Here is a 19,670-nt window from a genome sequence, read left to right on the forward strand (position 1 = left end):
GGTGAATCTAGTCAGCCTATCTAGAGGTCTTTGTTTTAGGAGGGTCAGCAGTTCCTCATCCAGCAGCAATCAGTTGTCAATATTCCTTTAAATAAGATTGGGGTTTGCTGTTCATTTTCCTAGTAATATGCTGGGTTACTGTCTGGGAGTCACTTGGTCCACACTGGCCAACTACTCAAAGGAAGGTATCTTAGGTCTGATATTGTTTCTTGTTACATAGCCTTTAGATATACACATGGACAATTAAAAATTATATTGACCCCTTTAATCTTTGGTTATACTTTCCCTTAGTTGTTCAAGGCCATACAGTTGGTCCAGAAAAAGCAATTTATTTTTATTCTTAAGGTCGTTTGAGGATCTGTTCCTCAGGGGTCACATGGGCTTGGGAGGAGTCCCTGGCTCCTTTCTTTTCTTTTACCAGTTCCGCCTATGTGAAGGTAAGTCAAAGGTCCTGCTTGACCATGGCTGGCTTTGCTTTGAAGCATGGAGGAATGTTTCCTCTGTGTTGACCCCCCTCTTTGTAGACTGCACACTGGTTCAAGTCCATCTGGTGGGGTCTCCTCGGCCTCCTTGATCAAGAGGACAGGTGACCCACCACCATTATAGGACATTTTGAGAGATGCTCATAGTCCCCTAGAACTAGTCAACCTAGGAGGGCAAGGAGCAAAATCTGTCCTTTATGTCCTTCTGACCAAATTATTATAGGCCTCAAAGTATGTCTGTTAAACATCCAAGAAGGTTAGTTCCACCATGCTATTTTTCAATTGCATTGTGTTTGCAGTTATCAGAGCCATTGCTCTGTTCTCTGTCTTTGTCCCTCCATCTGATTCACTGTTGGAAAATCTGGTTGCTGGGACATTTCTATGTCCAGAGAGGATAAAATGGGAGGAGGTGTAAGGAAGAGGGTCTCCAAGCAAGAGACTTATGAAACAATTGTGGTTTTCTCAAGGGCCAGTGGCTCCCCCTGTGCCCAGAAGAATCACTTTCCCTCTGACTGTGGCCATCTGGCCCATGCCCTTCTATTGCAAGGTCCAAAGTGAGATTCAGATCACACCAGACAGATTGTTGGGTTAGAGGGTATAAATGTGGTGTTCCTCAAAATGCATTTTATTTGATCAACATTGCAAATATTACATCATTTACTATAATTATGTGGGTTATTAGGAATCTGTTATCATGTCTGATTCAAAGGCTAATGCTTCCTCCAAACAAAAAGGCAAAGGAAAGGCTCTGGGGTTGACTCTGGGGTGCTTTTTAGCTTTCCTTTTTGAGCTGTAGAAGGTGTCATTAAGCATAAGGAAGGGGTTTCTTGGGCTTCTACAAAGTCTGCCCCCTGGTCCCCAGACCTCCAGCTAAAAGCACTGTGAAAAACACAAAACCTGGTTTCAACCTTCAGCAATATGGAAACATGTTCCTCTGGTGTGGTTCCACTTCCAGCATGAATTTAATTAGCACTTTTGATGATAGAGTCACATGCATCTCTGTACCATGGAGCCGTACAAGCTGCACTGGCTTTCACTTCAGTGGGAAAGGATGATTCCTACAGTGGCATGTGGGGACCTGTGAGGTGGTGTCCCACAGAGGTTGTTTAAGAACAGAAAGTTGTGGCCTGGTTTAGAGACACAGTGATCAGGACGCTGTGATAGGCAATTACAGCTTTGCACTAGTGTGGAAACACTGCTTTTAACAGGATTCAGCCAAGGGTAAGGGGAGCTTTTACTAGGAATAAAGCGGTTGGGCCACTCAGTGAGCCCTAAATTCATTTGCCAGAAATCAAAAATGAGAGGAAACAGAACGGAAGTTTTCTTACTTGTAGAGAAATTTCTAGATTCTCTTGGGATGTTGGAACCTGGAGGATGACTTGGAGGTTATCTGGGCTTTGCAACAGTGTGAAAAATTGGGTCCACTAGAGGGAAGTGACTTTTTCAAAGACCCACAGAGAACCAGCAACAGAATGATCTGAGTTATATTCCTCCTCCCTCCTCCGGGTCTGTTTCTCAGTCTGGACTGCAGATGGCCCCTTCTTACTGTGCTCCTGGCTAAGGAATGCAGAGGCACACAGCACTCCACTTCCCTGGGATGCCTCTTCTAACAACCTGCTCTCTGTACTTCATGTTTCATCTTATCACTCTTTGACAGAGTCCCAGGGGCTAGAGACAATGACTCACTAGTCAAGGTGAGTAACAAGATAGAGTGCCAGATCTTTGGGGAATCCAGCCCCACAGCCCAGATCACTGTCCAGAGCCCATCGGCAGGGAGGTCACACAACATGCTCACATGGCTGCCTCAGAGGGTGGGACTTTTGTGAGCAATGAGAGGAAAGATGTCCACCTGTACATGCTTAAGTAACCAGGAAGCAGGAGTGGTGACCTTCAAGGGGAAGAACAGTGGGATTATATGGAAGGCAGTGGAAGCTCTGCTAGAAAACCTGCTTCCTAAGGGGTCAGGGCCAAGCCTGGCCACATCTATGAGTGTTATTCATGGCTCCTTCAGGCTACAACTATACCACAGTTGCACAGTCATGATTGGAATCACAGGGTTGCAAAGCCAAAAGTATCTATCTGCTACCCAGTTATAGAAAACCGTTTTAGTTGTCAATGGGTCTGAGTTCAAGGCAAGGCACTACCCCTTCACGTGGGTGACTTGGACGGCCATTTTCCATCTCAGAGTCCCATTCTGCAATTGCAACAAAAGCAGACTTTGTTTTAAGACCCCATAGAATAATATGCAGGAAAGCACTAACTCAAGGTTCAGTCTAGTTGCTTAATCGGTGGTGTCTGTCAGTCTTAACTCTTGAGGATATTCCTGTTTCCACATCCCCCACTCTTCACCCCGTGATAGAGTTACAGGCACACTCCAGCTTATCTGGCTTTTATGTAGTGCTGGGCTCCAATTCAGGTTCTTCTGTTTGCATGGAAGGCACTTTACCAACTGAGCCACCTTCCCGGTCCCTATTGTTTATTTTTTAACTTCTTTTTTTTTTTTCTAGATACTGGCTGACCAACAAAGTCCACATCAAAAGACCCACCACTGGCCTCCTGATGTACACCCTGGCCACACGCTTCTGCAATCAGATCTACCTCTATGGCTTCTGGCCCTTTCCATTGGATCAGAACCAGAACCCTGTCAAGTACCACTATTATGATAGCCTCAAGTATGGCTATACCTCCCAGGCCAGCCCCCACACCATGCCCTTGGAATTCAAGGCCCTCAAGAGCCTGCATGAGCAGGGAGCATTGAAACTGACTGTTGGCCACTGTGATGGGGCCACGTAAGGTGGGCAGTTCATGGGACTCAGTGGCTCACATTTCCTGCCAGCTACACCACAGGCAGATGGGAGTCGGGGTGGCACAAACAATAGAACAAGCAGGCTAGTGGTTTTCTTTGTTAAAGTGTAAAACAGTGACCAGAATATATATATATATCTATACCTGCATATATATATTGACCTGAGTATTTATAACTGTGTGGTATTCATCTAGCATTAGGCAGATAAGCCACAGGAAGAAGGTGTGGAGAACCCACCTGGACCAGATGGAGACTCAGTCCATCTTTAGGGGCAAAAGGACTTGACACACAAAGAAGCCAGTCCCATAACTTTGGATGGCAACCCATTTCTGGGTTGGAGGAATCTTTGGGCTCATGGACGAATGGAGAACCACCCATTGTCAGCTGCCCCAAACCTCTGGGATATGTGGATTCTGGGCGGCCCAGACCCAGACAGGACAGCTTGAACCAGTCTAAAGAGGTACTGTTCGAGGAGGAGAGATTGGAGAGTTCAGTTGGGCAAGGAGCACAAAGAGACCAAACACCAGAGGCCATGGCAAAACTGATGGCCTGGTTCCTTGAATCGAAGGCTATGACTATCCAAGGGACAAGCCATGGGAGGCACATGTGTCCTTCATCGGCTTTCACAGCTATGGAAAGAAGGCTGGAGGAGACACGATGGACAGTCTATATACTTGCTGAACAAGCACCACCCAGGACTTCGGGTAGAGGAACAGATGGCCCTAAAAAGGTAGAGTGTTCTAATCATTGTTTTGAAAACTTGAGACCTTATTCTAGGGGTTTACTCCATCCCAGAAAAAGACAGAATAGTGTCCAAAATGTGGTCATTGTGCTGGGTGTGCTTTAAAGCCACTGAAGTCGACTGAGGAGGAAGAGGTCCTGGGTCTTCACCCTCCAGGTCAGCCTTCATCCCATCCTCTTAGAATGCCATGTGCAGGAACTCTGGTGTCCCTCTGCCACCAGGAAGACCCAGCAAAAGCTTGAAAGGGCACAGTCAAGATAAGTGTCATCCTGTTCAAAACACTTAGGATCGCCTGTCCAGGTGCCTCGCAGAGCCCAGAACCAGATCTGGAAGACTGAGAAGCATCTAGCTCTGGGTCTCTGAAGCAACTATGTTTGCTTTCTGCATCCAGCACTCTGTGGGTCCCCTGCAGCCAGACTGTATCAATGTCACTTTCCCATCTTGACAGTCATACTTGCCCACACTAAGCTCCACCAGTGAGATTTTCAACTCTAGGGAGAGGATCTGTTGTCTACCTTGCACTTCCCACCCCACTGCCCTAAAGGCAATGATGGCAGAATTTTTGCAAAATCCTTTCCCTTCTATTAAAGTTCTTACTTAAGACTTGTTTTTCCTTGTTAAGAAAGAAAGAAAGAAAGAAAGAAAGAAAGAAAGAGAGAGAGAGAAAGAAAGAAAGAACCCAAAGCCAAATGCAGTTCCAAAAACTGGACATAATCTCTAGGGGAAATCTGGGCTTAATGCCAATAATTTAGGGGTTGGAACCACAGGTCACACACAATGAAGCATGAGCCAGCTTGATTTGTTAGATGCGTTCCCTCACCTAATAAATAGTGTTTTAGAACATATTTGAAAGATAAATAAAAAACCATTATCTTGAAGGTGAAGGGAGTTAAGAAAAGTAATCAAGATCTGCTGCTGAGCATATGAGACCCGACATAATTAATCAATGGCAATTCAGAACAGGACATTTGCCCTAAATTAATGGCTGATTGGACGTGAATGGAGACAATGGAGGGACACCTAGAACCATTAACCCTACACATGATCTCTCCATTCCCTAAACCAGGATTAGAATAGTATGTCTCCGTGTTTCCCTCTTCTTGTTGCAGCTTAAAGTTTGAGGCTTGGGATTCGCATCATAAAACGAATATTTTAAAAAGCAACAGCCCTAACAGCCTCAGTGGGAACTGAACGGTTTGGCCTCCTCATGAGCAGTGGAAATAATTAGTATCATATTTTACGTGTCTCCAGAGCCTTTCATCTTAAGGATCTCAAAGGCTCCAGAAGACACTTAATTTCTGAAGTTTGCAGTGCCCGGGGGAGAAGGTAAAATTACCAACAGGGCCTTGAATTAGTAAAAGGCCAGATGACTCCTTGGGTAATCAATCCTTAAGAAAGCCCAGATGTCAGGTCATGGAAGTGACCCTGAGCTCTGTCCACCACACCAGCATCTTCTCCCTGCAGAGGAGCTACAGGGCCAGACTTCTAACAGGAGTTAGGCAGGCTATAATCTGCTCAGAGAAAGGCAAAGGTCCCGGGACCACCCACACCTTTTCCTAACTCAGCAGGTTCTAAGCCCTCAAAATGCTCTGGGTGTGTAACAGCAGGTGCTCCATGGGCCTTGGCTTCCCTCTCTCCTCATCCTTCATCTGGGCTCACAGTCAGGAGCCAGGTGCCCTTCACTGCCTGTGTAGAGCTCACTTGGAGCTGGGTTCCACTGTAGTCTCTACAGTAGGCTGGCTGACCTTGGCTGGCCCCAGGGAGGCACAGACTATACTGTTACCCTGATCACTGCCCTCTCAGGCAGTGGCAACATTCTATCAGCCTCAGCCAGTCCTCCCTGTTGTTAGCTATCAGTCACCTCCCTAAATGCACCCACAAACACCACCTAAGGTGGTGATAATCAGACCTCCATTTGCTTTGATGCCCTTTAATGACCCCACCCTCAGCCTCCTCCTTACTTAAGAGGTGGGGTGTCTGACATGAGACCTCTCCTCAGAATGTCTTGGTATGTACTTTCCCCCTTCACCTTCATTCTCTCATTTCTGAGTATGTAAAGTCCCTTGTCTGGCCAGGGACTTTTCTCTCACACCTTCAGTCTCTGCTCCTCTATCCCCCAGCACAAGCTCACTGCACCCACGCATCTTTACTTACCTCCTTCACCATCAGACCTCAGCAGAGTCTCCAGTTCCTATAGATGCCCGTTCTCCAGACCATGCCTCTGTGTTCTCACCTAGCCCACTCTTGGGACCAGCACCTCAGTACCCTCCATCTGCTAACTCAAAAGCCCTCTGTCACTGCAAAGCTCTATAGTCAGTTCTCCTGGGTACTCCTCAGCCCTTTGATACCCAAGAGACCACGTTCAAGGTTTTTCCTCTCCCTTCCCAATCCCTCATGACCATTTATTTATATATTTATTTATGTATTTATGAATTATTTATTGGCACCTCTATCTTGATCTGAAAAAGAAGCTAGAGAAGATCTGTACATTGCTTCTCTCTCTTCTCTCTGCTCCACAATGTAAATATTCCTTCCAGTGGGATCCTCCCCTCAGGCCCATATATGGTCTATCAGCAGCTTCATGCCTTTGTTCAGGCCCAGCCACCACCTCCCAGAGAACACCCTCTGCCCTGCTCAGCTGCTGAGCTCCACACCACAGCTCTGTGTTTGGGATGATGACCTGCTTGTTAGATGTACTCTGCTCTGACAGCAGCATCATGAACTAACACATGTAAAACCAGGTAGACCATCTGTGTTCCCTTACCCACATGATCCCTTATTTTTCCATTGGAACACCCACTTTGACTCCTCTTCCATATACTTCTTCATTACTTTTTCCTACTAGCCCCAACCTTGCCTCTCTTTGTCCTTTGGACTACTTAGTAGCAGTCGCCTCTCTAAGATCTCTTCTGAGCATACTTCCACATCTGCCAGGTCCTCCTGAGCATGACCAGTGGTTTGTATCTCCAGCTCTTCACAAACCTTGATATGGTCCCCTGGCCCACAAACAAATATACCCACCTTTACTCTGACATTACAAAGCATCAATCAGGTCCCATTACACCCTGCACTGGCCAATCCAGAAGAGTTCTTGTTCCTGGAAAGGGCACCCTGTTTCCTGGTTGTGTGCCTTTGACCTTGCAGTTCTCATCCCCTGGATTTTGCTTGAATTTCTTCCGAGGCCCATGCAGAGACCACATCCTCCATGAAGCCCTTCCTGATCCACCAATGCTGGGATCTCTCCCTCCACTGAACCACCATAGCACTTTATTTGTACCTTTCTCATGGCACTTACCATACTCTGCCTTGTATTATAGTTACTTGTGCACTTGTCCTATGACTGTTCTTAGACTGTAAGCTCGCCAAGGGCAGGCACTGTTTTATTCATCTGTATCCATCACAGCACTAGGCGTGGTGCATAGCACACAACAGTTGCTGAATAAATGTTTGTTGGATTCAATCCTGGATGTTTGTAGAGACCTTTATAGTGAATGAAGTCATTTTGCATTCATAATGTCATAAGAACCTTCCAAAAAGTCATGTGGGTTGGGCCAAAGCAGAATAATCATTCCTACTGTATTGACTATAAAACTGAAGCCAAAACCTACATGAAGCCTCCTAGCCCACAGAGAATACTCACCCAGGTTATCGTCACTCTGGGGCTTTTCTTGTAAATCCATGCAATTAGATGATTTACTGTAAACTAAAAGTTGTCTTTAGCTAAGCACAGGCATTATGGTTTTAGCCTGTGCCTCATCTTCCCAGGGAAAACAGTGCGATCCCCAATGTGTGCTCATCAGCACAGGCAGGTTCCTACTATTTCTGTGGAGGACAAAAGGCATTTGGGTTTTCTCAGGCCCTGGGGGGTAGAGCTGTGGGATTTCATCCATCATTCCCACTGCTGTTGCAGGATGGCAAACCATCTGTCCAGATGGCAGAGAGACCAACAGCTCCAAGAGGCTGCTGTTTGATAAATCTCTTCATGCCTAATTAAGGCTCCCCTTCCAGAATGGAGCAGGGACTGTTATTGATGCTGGTCAGATGGGAATCCAGACATGAATGCTGTCTCATGAATGCCCTCAATAGCATCTCCAATGACAACAGCCTGCCCCCACCCACTGCCTCCCACCAGCTTTTCTGGACACCATCTCTTACTATCTTCATCCCCATCCTTTCATCTCCCTTCTCCAAAGCCCTCTCTTTGTGATGAGTGTGGCTAAAAGACAAAGGAACTGGAGCCAAGTGGCAGCTCTTCTACTCGAGCACCTGAGCCTTGACTGGGGTCAACACTGTGAGATGGCAACAAGGAACTAGGGGTAAAACAATTCCAACCCTCAAGGAGACAAAAAAAAAACAAATGGCTTCTGTTCCAGTGGTGGGCCATGCACGACAATGGGAGGTTCCCGTGGTTACCATCCAGAAGCAGTGTTAGTTGCCTTTGGGCATTAGGAGGACAGTTTAATTTCCATTCTTAGCTGTCAGGTGATGGAGCAATCTCTGCATATGATACATATGCAGCCCTGGGCACAGTTTGTCTAGTCACCCTAGTTTTACCTTCAGCCAAAGCTCAATGGTGTCACCCAACCAGGACACTAAAGGGCCTTCATGGCCTTTTTTGTCTCATCTTCCTAACCACTTCCTCAGTCATTACACCTCCCCATAGAGGGATCCTAGCAGGGAGATTGGGCTCCCAAGGGGCTCCAAGAACTGTGTCAAGAAAGGGCCAAATGTTCCATCCAATTGAATATTTAATATTCAAATATTAAAGAGACTTCTACAGTGTGATGCTAAATCAGCTAGGAGCAGCCAATCCTTGGGGAACCCCTGGAAAATGAAAACCCAAAAGCCAAGCAGTATAAAAATTGTCCATGGCCTATGTGAACCCTAGCACGGTGGGTCCTCCAACCACAAGGTGTCACGTGGGCTCTTTACAACAAACCGAGGTAAGTCATGTCTAGGTTGCTGAAGAAAACACCTCTTCAATGTGGCTAAAAGAGGCCGAGAAGAAATTGTAAAGGGGAAATCACTGGACAGTCAGTGAAGGAGCCACTGTTCTTCAGAGTCATCAGTATAAGTTAGATGCTGTAGGGAGACGCCTTTGAGCTGATTTGTCCAAAGAAAGCCAGAACTGTGCTTTCTGATCCCAATGACCAACACTGGTGAAAAAGTAATCCACTGTAATAACTGTGGGTGGGGTGAATTGCTTGGCTGTGCCTTGCACTCAGCCACATTCTGGGCAAGAGCTCTGGGACATGTACCAGATGACCAGAGTCTGTCAGGCAAGAGCTGAGAAACATGAGAATGGCCACTGGGCTTTGGTAATTTCTCATTACTGAATTAGAGAAGATACCTACTAACTAATTCATGGAGTTAATAGGAAAATACAAATCAAGAATGGGGGTGCTGGAGAGATGGTTCAGCAGTTAAGAGCATTGGGTGCTCTTGCAGAGAACCCGGTTTGATTCCCAGCACCCACATGGGGGCTAACAACCATCCATAACTCCAGTTCCAGGGGAATCTAACACCCTCTTCTGACCTCTGTGGGCATTGCATGACACAGGTGCACTTATATACATGCAGGCAATACACTTGCTTCTTGATAGATTATCAAATCCCAGGTAGGCTTCCCTAAACACAGGCCCACACAAGCACTACTAAATGGATTCAGTAATACACACACACACACACACACACACACACACACACACACACACGCACACATCCCATTCTTTGCTTGTTGCCTCCTCCATACCTTTCAACATTCAAATTGAATGTTATTTGCTGGGGATTCATTCTGGTCTCTTTCAGCAATTAGCTTCCTATTACATATTATGATATCCCTACAGGTAGCCTCCAAAAACTGCAGTAGCTCCCCCTAACTCCCCCACCTTATCTCTGGGGGATACCTTCAGTAGATGCCTGAAATCACAGATAGTACTAACCCCCATAGATGCTGTTTTTTTATGCATCCAAACCTATAATAAACTTTAATTCATAAGTTAAGCATAGTAAGAGAATAACAATTAAAACTAAAATAGAGCCAGGTGTGGTGGCACACACCTTTAATCCCAGCACTAGGGAGGCAGAGGCTGATGAATCTCTGTGAGATCAAGGCCAACCTGGTCTATATGGTAAGTTCCAGGCTAGCTGGGGCTACAGGGAGACCCTGTCTCAAAAAAAAACAAAAATAGATAATGATTGATAGATAGATAGATGATTGATTGATAGATAGATAGATAGATAGATGATAGAAAAAGAAAGATGATATATAGATGATAGATAGATAGATAATAGATAGATAGATGATAGATAGATAGATAGATAGATAGATAGATAGATAGATAGATAGATAGATAGATAGATAGATTTCAATTCCTCCCTTATTATCTGTTACCTTTCTAGAATGTTAATGGGGGATTTATTTCTCAGACAGGTCTGTTTCTTGGATGTGGAAGTAGCCACTCTCCAGGGTACTGACCAATGTCTCTGCCTAGGGTTTGACCACTTCCTGGCACTCTCAAAAGTCACAAACAAGCCTTGAATTCCTCACAGGTGATGCTCTTTTCCCTCAAGCTCTGGGGAGATGGCCAGCATTTTCACCCCTTTCGCTAAGCTGTTACGTAAAGGTTTTCCAGCTCAATTGCACATTAGAACCCCTGGGATAACTTTAAACTCTCTAAACCCTGGCCTTACCCTAGAGATTGCAGTGTGATTCTTCTGGGCTGTGGTTTGGACATCTCTAGATGTTTCCATACAGCACTCAGGTACACCCTCAACAAGAACCACTACCCAGACCCACTTCTCCTCAACCTCTGTGACCTCTTCCATAGCATCACCTGTGGGGTCTGGATTGAGGTTTTTCTTTTGTTTCTGGTTTCATAGGTTTTCCTTCCTTGCTTTCAGGCTTGGCTCTGCTTTGTGTGATGGTTTCGCTACTGCTGCTACTCTGAGCTAATGTGTGCTTGCATTGGGAAGAAAGGACTGACATGTTTCCTCCTTCTCCTTCCACACTCTGTGAGGACAGGGAACTTGACTTGCATGTTCCCTGAGGCACCTCCAGCCAGTAGAATTACGCCTGGCACAGAGTAGACGCTTAACATATTCCTGTTGCATGAACAGAAGTGGTCATGGTGGCACACACCTTAATCCCAGCACTTGGAAGTCTGAGGCAGTCAGATCTCTGTGAGTTCAAGGTCAGCCTGGACTATATAGTAAGTTCCAAGCTAGCCAGGGAACATAACAAGACCTTATCTTAAACAAACACACACACACACACACACACACGAGAGTGGACTATATGGATGTCTGAGTACTTTGAAAAAGGATATGCACCTAACTGATCCCTAGAATAGAGAGGAAGCCTCTAGTTTGCCTCCCTGTTATTATAATAAAACATTCACCAATAATATCTTAGGGAAAGGGCTTATTACGTCTTATAGTTTACAGTCCACCACTGAGAGAAGTCAGGGCAGGAGCTCAAGCAGGAACCTGAGGAAGGAACTGAAGCAGAGACCAAGGAGAACACTGCTTACTGACTTGCTTCCCAGCTTGCTCAGCTACCTTTCTATATAGCCCAGGTCTACCTGCCTAGGGATGGCACCACTCATGATGGGCTGGGACCTCTTATATCAATAACAAGGAAGAATGCCCCCACAGACATGCTACAAGCCAATATAATGGAGGCAATTATTCAAGCGAGGTTCCCTTTTCTCAGGTATGTCAAGTTGACAACCAAGATCAGCCATCATAGAAGCCTACCTTATAAAAAAAAACAGCAGGACCTCCTCAAAAGGAGAAGGAATTTCCCTTACTTTCTCAGCTAGGCCATGCATTCTGGACCCCATGTCAGATATTTTCTGTTAGTCAACTTTCTTTCTCTATAACAAAATACTTACGATAAACAACTTATAAAGAGTAGAAGTTTGGTAAAGTACTTGCCTTGCAAGTACAAGACCCTGAGTTTGATCCCCAGAAACCATGTACAAAAGCCTGGTATGATGGGATGCACTTGACATACCTGACTGGAAAGGCCGAGACAGGTGAGTCCCTAAGTCTTGATGGACAGCCAGCCTAGCCTACCCAAGGAGCTCCAGACCAATGAAAGACTATCTCGAAAACCAGGTGACACCTAAGGTTGTCTGGCCCCCACGTACATTTGAATACACACACACACACACACACACACACACACACACACACACTCACACACCAAACAAAAGAGCAAAATGCTTATTTTGGCTCGTAATTTCCAGTTTTAGTTCATGGCAATTTGACCACATTGCTTTAGGCCTAACAAGAAAGAATATTATGGCATATGGCAGAGGAAAACTGCTCACTCGTGGTAGAAAAGAGAGGGAGGAGGGAACTAGAGGAAAGAGAGAGTAGCATCCCACATCCCTTCAAAAGCACACCCCCGATGACCCTAATTCCTCCCACTAAGCCCCACTTCCTAAAGGTTTCATTACTCCCCAAAAGTGCTACAGGCTGATGACTAAGTCTTTAACACATGGGCCTTTGGGGGGACATTTAAGATTCAAATCATAGAGTTTTCTGTAATGTTTATCCTACCCAGAGCCCTCTGTGCTGTGATTTCACAGATTAGATAACCAAGGCTTTCAGAGGATAAAAGCATGTTCGAGATGCCAAAATTCATGAACACATAGTTTGATGACATCAACACTGTTCACACCAGCCGATCAGAAGCCACCAAAGTTCACAATATTATATCAACTCTCAAACATCTGGTCATTTCTTGAGCTTGTACCCAGGAGGGAAAGAAGATGGATTTGCTCTCCTACCACCCAGACTCCTTCCAGGCTCTGCTCTGCTCCAGGTCTTGTCACTGGCATAATGGACATAGATTCAGAACACATCTGGCAGCAATGTCAAGAGTTAGTGTTTTCTTGCCAGTTCATCAAGAGTCCCCTCTCCATACCATCTAAGAATCCTTGTTCCAGCACTGCAGTCATGGTCCATTCTGATGACCAGGGCCCCACTGAGGTAGTAAATATTTTACATACCCCTCAGATCCTGTAGGCAAGAAGTTAAGAGGCAGGCAGGAGGGATGTTTGGGTATTTGGACTATGAGGCAGGATACCAGAGTTTCCCTCCATGGTGTTCCTGTAACAGACATGACTGGAGAAGGGACTGGCTTTCCCTTTTCTTGTTTTCCATGGACACATCCTTGACCCGTAGTGGATGTTCTGTGTAGCTCACGTGCATACAGATTGCAAATTCAATTAAGAGAGCATTGAGAGGCACAAGAAAGAGAGGCATCTTCTGACAATGTGTCAGGACTGATAATGGGTAAATGATTACCTCAAATAGTATCTGAGGCATGCGGAGAAGTACTGGAGAGTGATCTGAACCTGAAGGAGCTGCAGAGGATCAGAGGGAGCAGGTGATGGTTACTGTGAACTGACTAGATGCTATATTACATAGACTAACTCTCTTAATTCTCAGAACTACCTCTTTTATTTAGCTGCTGTTATTATTCCTGTTCCATCAACAAGGAACTGGAGACAAATCAGTTAGCTTTCCCAAGGCCAGAACCCCAGGAAGAGGTTGATCTGCAGTTGAAGCCCAAGTTCTCAGGGTCGCAGAATGGTTCAGGAAGTCTCTAAGCTTTACCCTGACTATTATATCACCAGGGCTTAGCCTTGGCCCATGAGTGATGCAACTATTTCCCAAAGTCCTGCTCCCACACCAGTCTCATCTTTCAGCACCCCCCATCCCTGGATGTCACCCCAGACCCACCAAGTAGAGATGCTCATTAGTGTGATATCAGTGGCAGACTCTATCCACACAGCCCAGGGTTAGTGGCTACAGCTGCTGCCATTTGAACTTGGCAGGAAGCTGAACATCCACCTTGGTCAATAGCCTCTTGGCTAAGTGTCTAAGAGATAAGATGAGGGACCAGCAGGCAAACCTCAGACTACTGGAAAATGTGGAAGTGATCTCTGGCAGAAGCCAGGCTGAAGCGAGACCTGAGACAAACCAAGCAGAGGACAGGGAGTGAAGGAAGAACAGGCTGCTGTTCTAGTCAGAACCCTTGCTCCAACAGCCTGCCTCAAAATCAGGCATTTCCCCCAGGCTGTATCATAACAAGGAAGATGCTTTCTCCAGTCCTTCTTTGCAGCACCAGGGAAACCAGATATGCCCAAGCTTGGATCCAGCCTCTCCAATCTGATTCCATTTCCTTATCAGTAAACTAGAAACGAGAAAATCAGTCTGGCTTAGTCGCTCTTGGGACTGTAACAGATTAGGGCACCTCCAACCTTCACCCATGTCTCAACTTCTTTTTATTTGCTTTCTTTTTTAGATAGGGTCTCCCTGTAGCCCCAGCTAACCTGGAATTTGCTATGTAGACCAGGCTGGCCTTAATCTCACAGAGATTCTCTTGACTCTATTTCCCAAATACTAAAATAACAAGCATACTCCATCACACACAGCTAAACTGTTCTCTTTTGTTAGGATTTTTTGAGACAGAGTCTTCTCATGGTCCTAGAGCAAGAAAACCCCAGTTCAAGTTAGCAGCAGATGCAGTACCTGCTCAGAGCTCACTTTCTGGTTTGAAAACAGGCATGATTTGTCACTCACATCTTAACTAACCCCTAAAAGCTCACATGGTGATGGCTTGGTCTGTGGTGCAGCAATATTCGGAGGTGAGGCTTCTGGAAGGTGATTAGATCATGAGGGCTAGCCTTAGGAATGGATTAATCCATTTGTGGAGTCACATCTTAATGGGCTATTGGGAAGTAGTGGAGACTTTAGAGGTGGGACCAGTTAGAGGACATAGGACATTAGGGTATGGCCTTGAAGGATGTATCTTGTCCCCAGCCTCTTCTCTTCCCTTCTTGGCTTCCTGACCCCCACAAAGTGGTTCTTTCTCTACTACACTCTCTTACCACCACCACGTTCTACCTCACAACAGGTCCAAAAGCAACTGGGTCAATTATGGACTGAAACATTGAACACATGAGCCAAAGTAAACCTTTCCTCCTTGAAGTTGATGTCTCTCAGGTATTTTCTGAGCAATGAAAAACTGACAAACACATTACCCTACAGTATCCTCATACAGCATAGAGCAAGCCAAGAGATGGGCTTTCACATGTCTTTCTATAAGGGCACTAATCCTATCAGAAAAGTTGTATCTTTTGGACATTATTAGCTCCCAAAGGCCCCACCTCCTGATACTGCTCTATTGGGATTTCAACATACAAGTTTTAATAGGACAGGGAAGCTGTCCGTAGAAATCTCTTTAGCCAGTCATATCAGAAGCGTTGGGGAGTGTCCACTTGATGTTTTGACACATGGACACTCTGACCTTACTCTCAAAGGGTTCACAATCCAGTGATGGGAGAAGGCAAGAGAGGGAAGATCTATGGTACAGCACTGACATGGATACTGAACAGGAAGGGAGAAGGAGAGAGAGTGCAAAAAAATTGCCGAATTGATGTACCTGTGCAGACAGTTGCCCTTTCCTCTACAGACCATGAACTACAGAGGAAGAGTGAAAGCTGGAAAACACTCCGACCTTTATACCGCACCCCTAAAATCTGGCACCCTTCCAGCTCCGGGACTCTGGACTGTGCTATAAACACACAAGGCACAACCTACACCAGTGATCTACCCAGGGCAAGGAGAGAGCTCCATGTGTGTGCCAGGGTGTGTGCTCTCACTTGTTCATCAGACTTTACAAAGCTCAAAACCTCTAGACCCCCCCACCACTACATCTTTATCTCCCTGAACACAGACCAGATGCATTCTAACTATTCCAGGGCTCACATCTACTCTACTTATCTAGTTAGACTCTCATCACACTGTCCCCACCCCTGCTTTGGGTCTAGGCCCCCACCTGCTCATCCACTTTGAGAACTCCAGACTAGCCTGATGAGACAGTCTGCCACCAGGGCTCAGGGACCATTGTGGAAGATGGGGCAGAAAGATTGTAAGAGCCGTGGGTGGTGAATGACCACAAGGAAACAGTTTCCCGGTGGCTGGGAACTTGCTCATATGAACTTACAGCAATGAGAACAGCATGCACAAGTCCCATGGAAGTTCAAACCGGACAAAAACCCAGAATAAAAGTGGAGAAATGGGTAGGAAGCTTCTAACCTAAGCTAAGGAACTATTGACAACTGAGTGAGGGAGAGTTGGTCATCTTTTATTTTTAATATTTTTTATTTGGTTTTGTTTTTTTAAAACTTTTACAAAAACTTTACTGAAAATTTCATACATGCATATAAGGTGTTTTGATCAAATCCATGCCCACTCCCTCCCCTCCAGTACCTTCCATATCTCCCCATCACTTTTTTTCTTTTTCTTTTCTTTTTTTCTTCTTTCATTTATTTATTTTTATGGGGTTTTGGCTACTCTAGCATCCCCCCCTCTGAAGAGGTAACCCTAAAATCTCTTCCATTGATCTATGAGTCTGTTTTTGTGCCAGTACCATGCTGTTTTTATGACTATGGCTCTGTAGTATACATTGAGATCTGGTATAGTAATACCCCTAGCATTGCTCTTTGTGCTCAGGGTTGATTTGCCTATCCAGGGTCTTTTGTGCCTCCATATGAATTAAGGATGGATTTTTCTAATTCTGTGAAGTACGTCATGGGGATTTTGATTGGGATTGCATTGAATCTATATATTGCTTTTGGTACAATGGTCATTTTCATAATATTAATTCTTTCAATCCATGAGCATGTGAGGTCCTTCCGTCTCCTGGTGTCTTCCTCAATCTCTTTCTTTAATGATGTAAAATTTTCATTGTAGAGATCTTTGATGTCTTTGGCCAGGTTTACGCCAAGATTTTTTTTTTTTTTTTTTTGGGGTTTTTTTGAATGGAGGCTACTGATTTTTGTAGATTGATTTTATAACCTGCGACTATACTAAAAGTGTTGATCGGTTCTAGGAGTTTTCTGGCGGATCTTCTGGGATCTCTTAGGTATAGTATCATATCATCTGCTACAAGGGATAGTTTACCTCTTCTTTTCCAATTAGTACTTGTTTAATTTCCTTCTCCTCTCTTATTGCTCTAGCCAGAGTTTCAAGCACTATGTTGAAAAGGAGTGGAGATAGTGGACATCCTTGTCTGGTTCCTGATTTTAATGGGAATGGTTCTAGTTTTTCTTCATTTAAAATGATGGTGGCTGTGGGTTTGTTGTATATAGCTTTAATTATGTTGAAGTATGTTCCCTCCAGTCCATGTCCCTGTAGGACTTCGAACATAAATGCATGCTGAATTTTGTCAAAAGACTTTTCTGCATCTATTGAGATGATGATGTGGTTTTTTTTGTCTTTGAGTCCATTTATATGATTAACGACATTTATTGACTTGCATATACTGAACCAGCCCTGCATCTCTGGGATAAAGCTTACTTGATCATGGTGGATGATCTTTTTGATGTGCATCTGTATGTGATTTGCAAGTATTTTGTTGAGAATTTTTGCATCTATGTTCATTAAGGATATGGGTCTATAGTTTTCTTTTTTGGTTGTATCTTTACCTGGTTTGGGTATTAGATTGATGCTGGCTTCATAGGAGGAATTTGGGGGTTCTCTTCCTGTTTCTATCATTTTGAATAATTTAAGTAGTATTGGTTGGAAGTCTTCTTTAAATGTCTGGTAGAATTCTGTTGTAAATCCATCTGGGCCTGGGCAATTTTTAGTTGGGAGACTTTGTATTACTGTTTCAATTTTCTTACATGTTATGGTTCTGTTTAAACTGTTGATCTCTTCTTGGTTTAACTTTGGTGGTTTCCATGATTTCAGATATCCATCCATTTCTTTTTAGACATTCAGATTTAGCAGCATATAGGTTTTTAAAATATTCCCTTATAATGTTCTGGATCTTTTGGGTCTCTGTTGTTATGCTTCCCCTTTCATCTCTGATTTTGTTGTTTTGGATTTGCTCTTTCTTTTGGTTAACTGGGCTAAGGGTCTGTCTGTCTTATAATGGCCTGGGTCTTTTGGGTATCTGTTGTGATGTTTCCCCTTTCATCTCTGATTTTGTTGATTTAGATTTGCTCTTTCTTTCTTTAGGTTAACTAGGCTAAGGGTCTGTCTATCTTGTTGGGCTTTTCAAAGAACCAGCTCTTAGATTCCTTGATTCTTTTTTTGTTTCTATTTCATTAATCTCTGCTCTGATTTTTGTTATTTCTTCTCTTTTGCTGGGTTTGGGTTTCATTTGTTCTTGCTTTTCCAGTGGCTTGAGTTGCAGTGTTAGGTCATTGATTTGGGCTCCTTCTAATTTTTTAATGTAGGGACATAGAACTAAACTTCCCTCTTAGGACTGCTTTTAATGTGTCCCAGGGGTTGTGTTGTATTGTACTGTCCTTTTCTTTGAATTTCAGGATTTCTTTCATTTCTTTCTTAACTTCTCCTTTGACCCACTCATTGTTTAGGAGTGTATCGTTCATTTGCCATGAGTCTGTGTATTGACTAGGGCTTCTAATTTTTTAATGTAGGGACATAGAACTAAACTTCCCTCTTAGGACTGCTTTTAATGTGTCCCAGGGGTTGTGTTGTATTGTACTGTCCTTTTCATTGAATTCCAGGAATTCTTTCATTTCTTTCTTTAACTTCTCCTTTGACCCACTCATTGTTTAGGAGTGTATCGTTCATTTGCCACTGTGTATTGACTAGGGCTTCATCCAGTGTTGATTTTGAGGTTTATTGCTTTGTGGTCTGATAGAATGCACAGAATTATTTCAATATTTTTGTATTTGTTGAAGTTTGTTTTATGGCCCAGTATGTGGTCAACTTTTGAAAAAGTTCCATGGGGTGCTGAGTAGAAAGTGTATTCTTTGGTGTTTGGGTGGAATAATCAAAAGATGTCTGTTAGGTCCATTTAATGTATGGTATCATTTAATTCAGATGTCTCTCATTTATTCTTTGTCCAGCTGACATGTCTAATGGAGACAGCAGGGTATTGAATTTCCTTTTACTGATTTGGGGTTAATCTGTGTCTTAAAGTCCTGTAGTGTTGTTTTTATGAATTCGGGTGCACCAGAGTTTGACGTATATATGTTAGGTGCATATATGTTAAGGATTGTAATATCTTCTTGGTTAACTGTTCCTTTGATCAGAATGAAGTGACCCTCCTTATCTCTTCTGATTAGTTTTACTTTGATGTTGATTTTGTCAGATATTAGAATTGCAACCTCTGCTTGTATCTTAGTGCCATTTTCTTGGAATATTCTTTTCCATCCTATTACCTTAAGGTAGTACCTCTCCTTGAAGGTGAGATGGGTTTCTTGCAGATAGCAAAGAGATAGATCCATTCACTTAGCCTGTGTCTTTTGACTGGGGAGTTCAGTCCATTGATATTTAAGGTTATTATTGAAAGATGTGTATTGGTTGCCATCATCTTGGTTGCTGTTTGTATTCTCTGTATAATTTTGTGTTTCCTAGATTATACCTTTGTTTATTTTCTTTCATTGCCCCTGGGGTATAGTTGTTTCTCTCTCTGCTTTCTTTATTGGTTCAAGTATTCTTTGAAGGGCTGATGTTGTGGGCATGTATTCTTTCAGGCTATTCATGTTATGGAAGATTTTTCTTTCCCCCTCAACTATAATAGACATTTTTGCTGGGTATAGTATTCTGGGCTGGCATCTATTGTCATGTAGAACTGGAAACA

The 19,670-nt window shown here is 44.1% G+C and overlaps 1 protein-coding gene across 2 annotated transcripts in view; it reads left to right on the forward strand.

Annotated features, from left to right (window-relative positions):
• The window catches only part of St8sia2 (ST8 alpha-N-acetyl-neuraminide alpha-2,8-sialyltransferase 2), a 75,886-nt gene extending 72,480 nt beyond the window's left edge, over positions 1-3,406 (forward strand). For both annotated transcript variants that reach the window (XM_008852335.2, XM_029555688.1), the window contains one exon: positions 2,990-3,406. In XM_008852335.2, the coding sequence (XP_008850557.1) occupies positions 2,990-3,275 (286 nt within the window). In that variant the 3' untranslated portion in view covers positions 3,276-3,406. The remainder of the gene's footprint in view (positions 1-2,989) is intronic.
• Positions 3,407-19,670: the final 16,264 nt, after the last annotated feature.

Source organism: Nannospalax galili, unplaced genomic scaffold, assembly GCF_000622305.1.
Source record: "Nannospalax galili isolate Female #2095 unplaced genomic scaffold, S.galili_v1.0 scaffold63, whole genome shotgun sequence".
Taxonomy (NCBI): Eukaryota; Metazoa; Chordata; class Mammalia; order Rodentia; family Spalacidae; genus Nannospalax; species Nannospalax galili.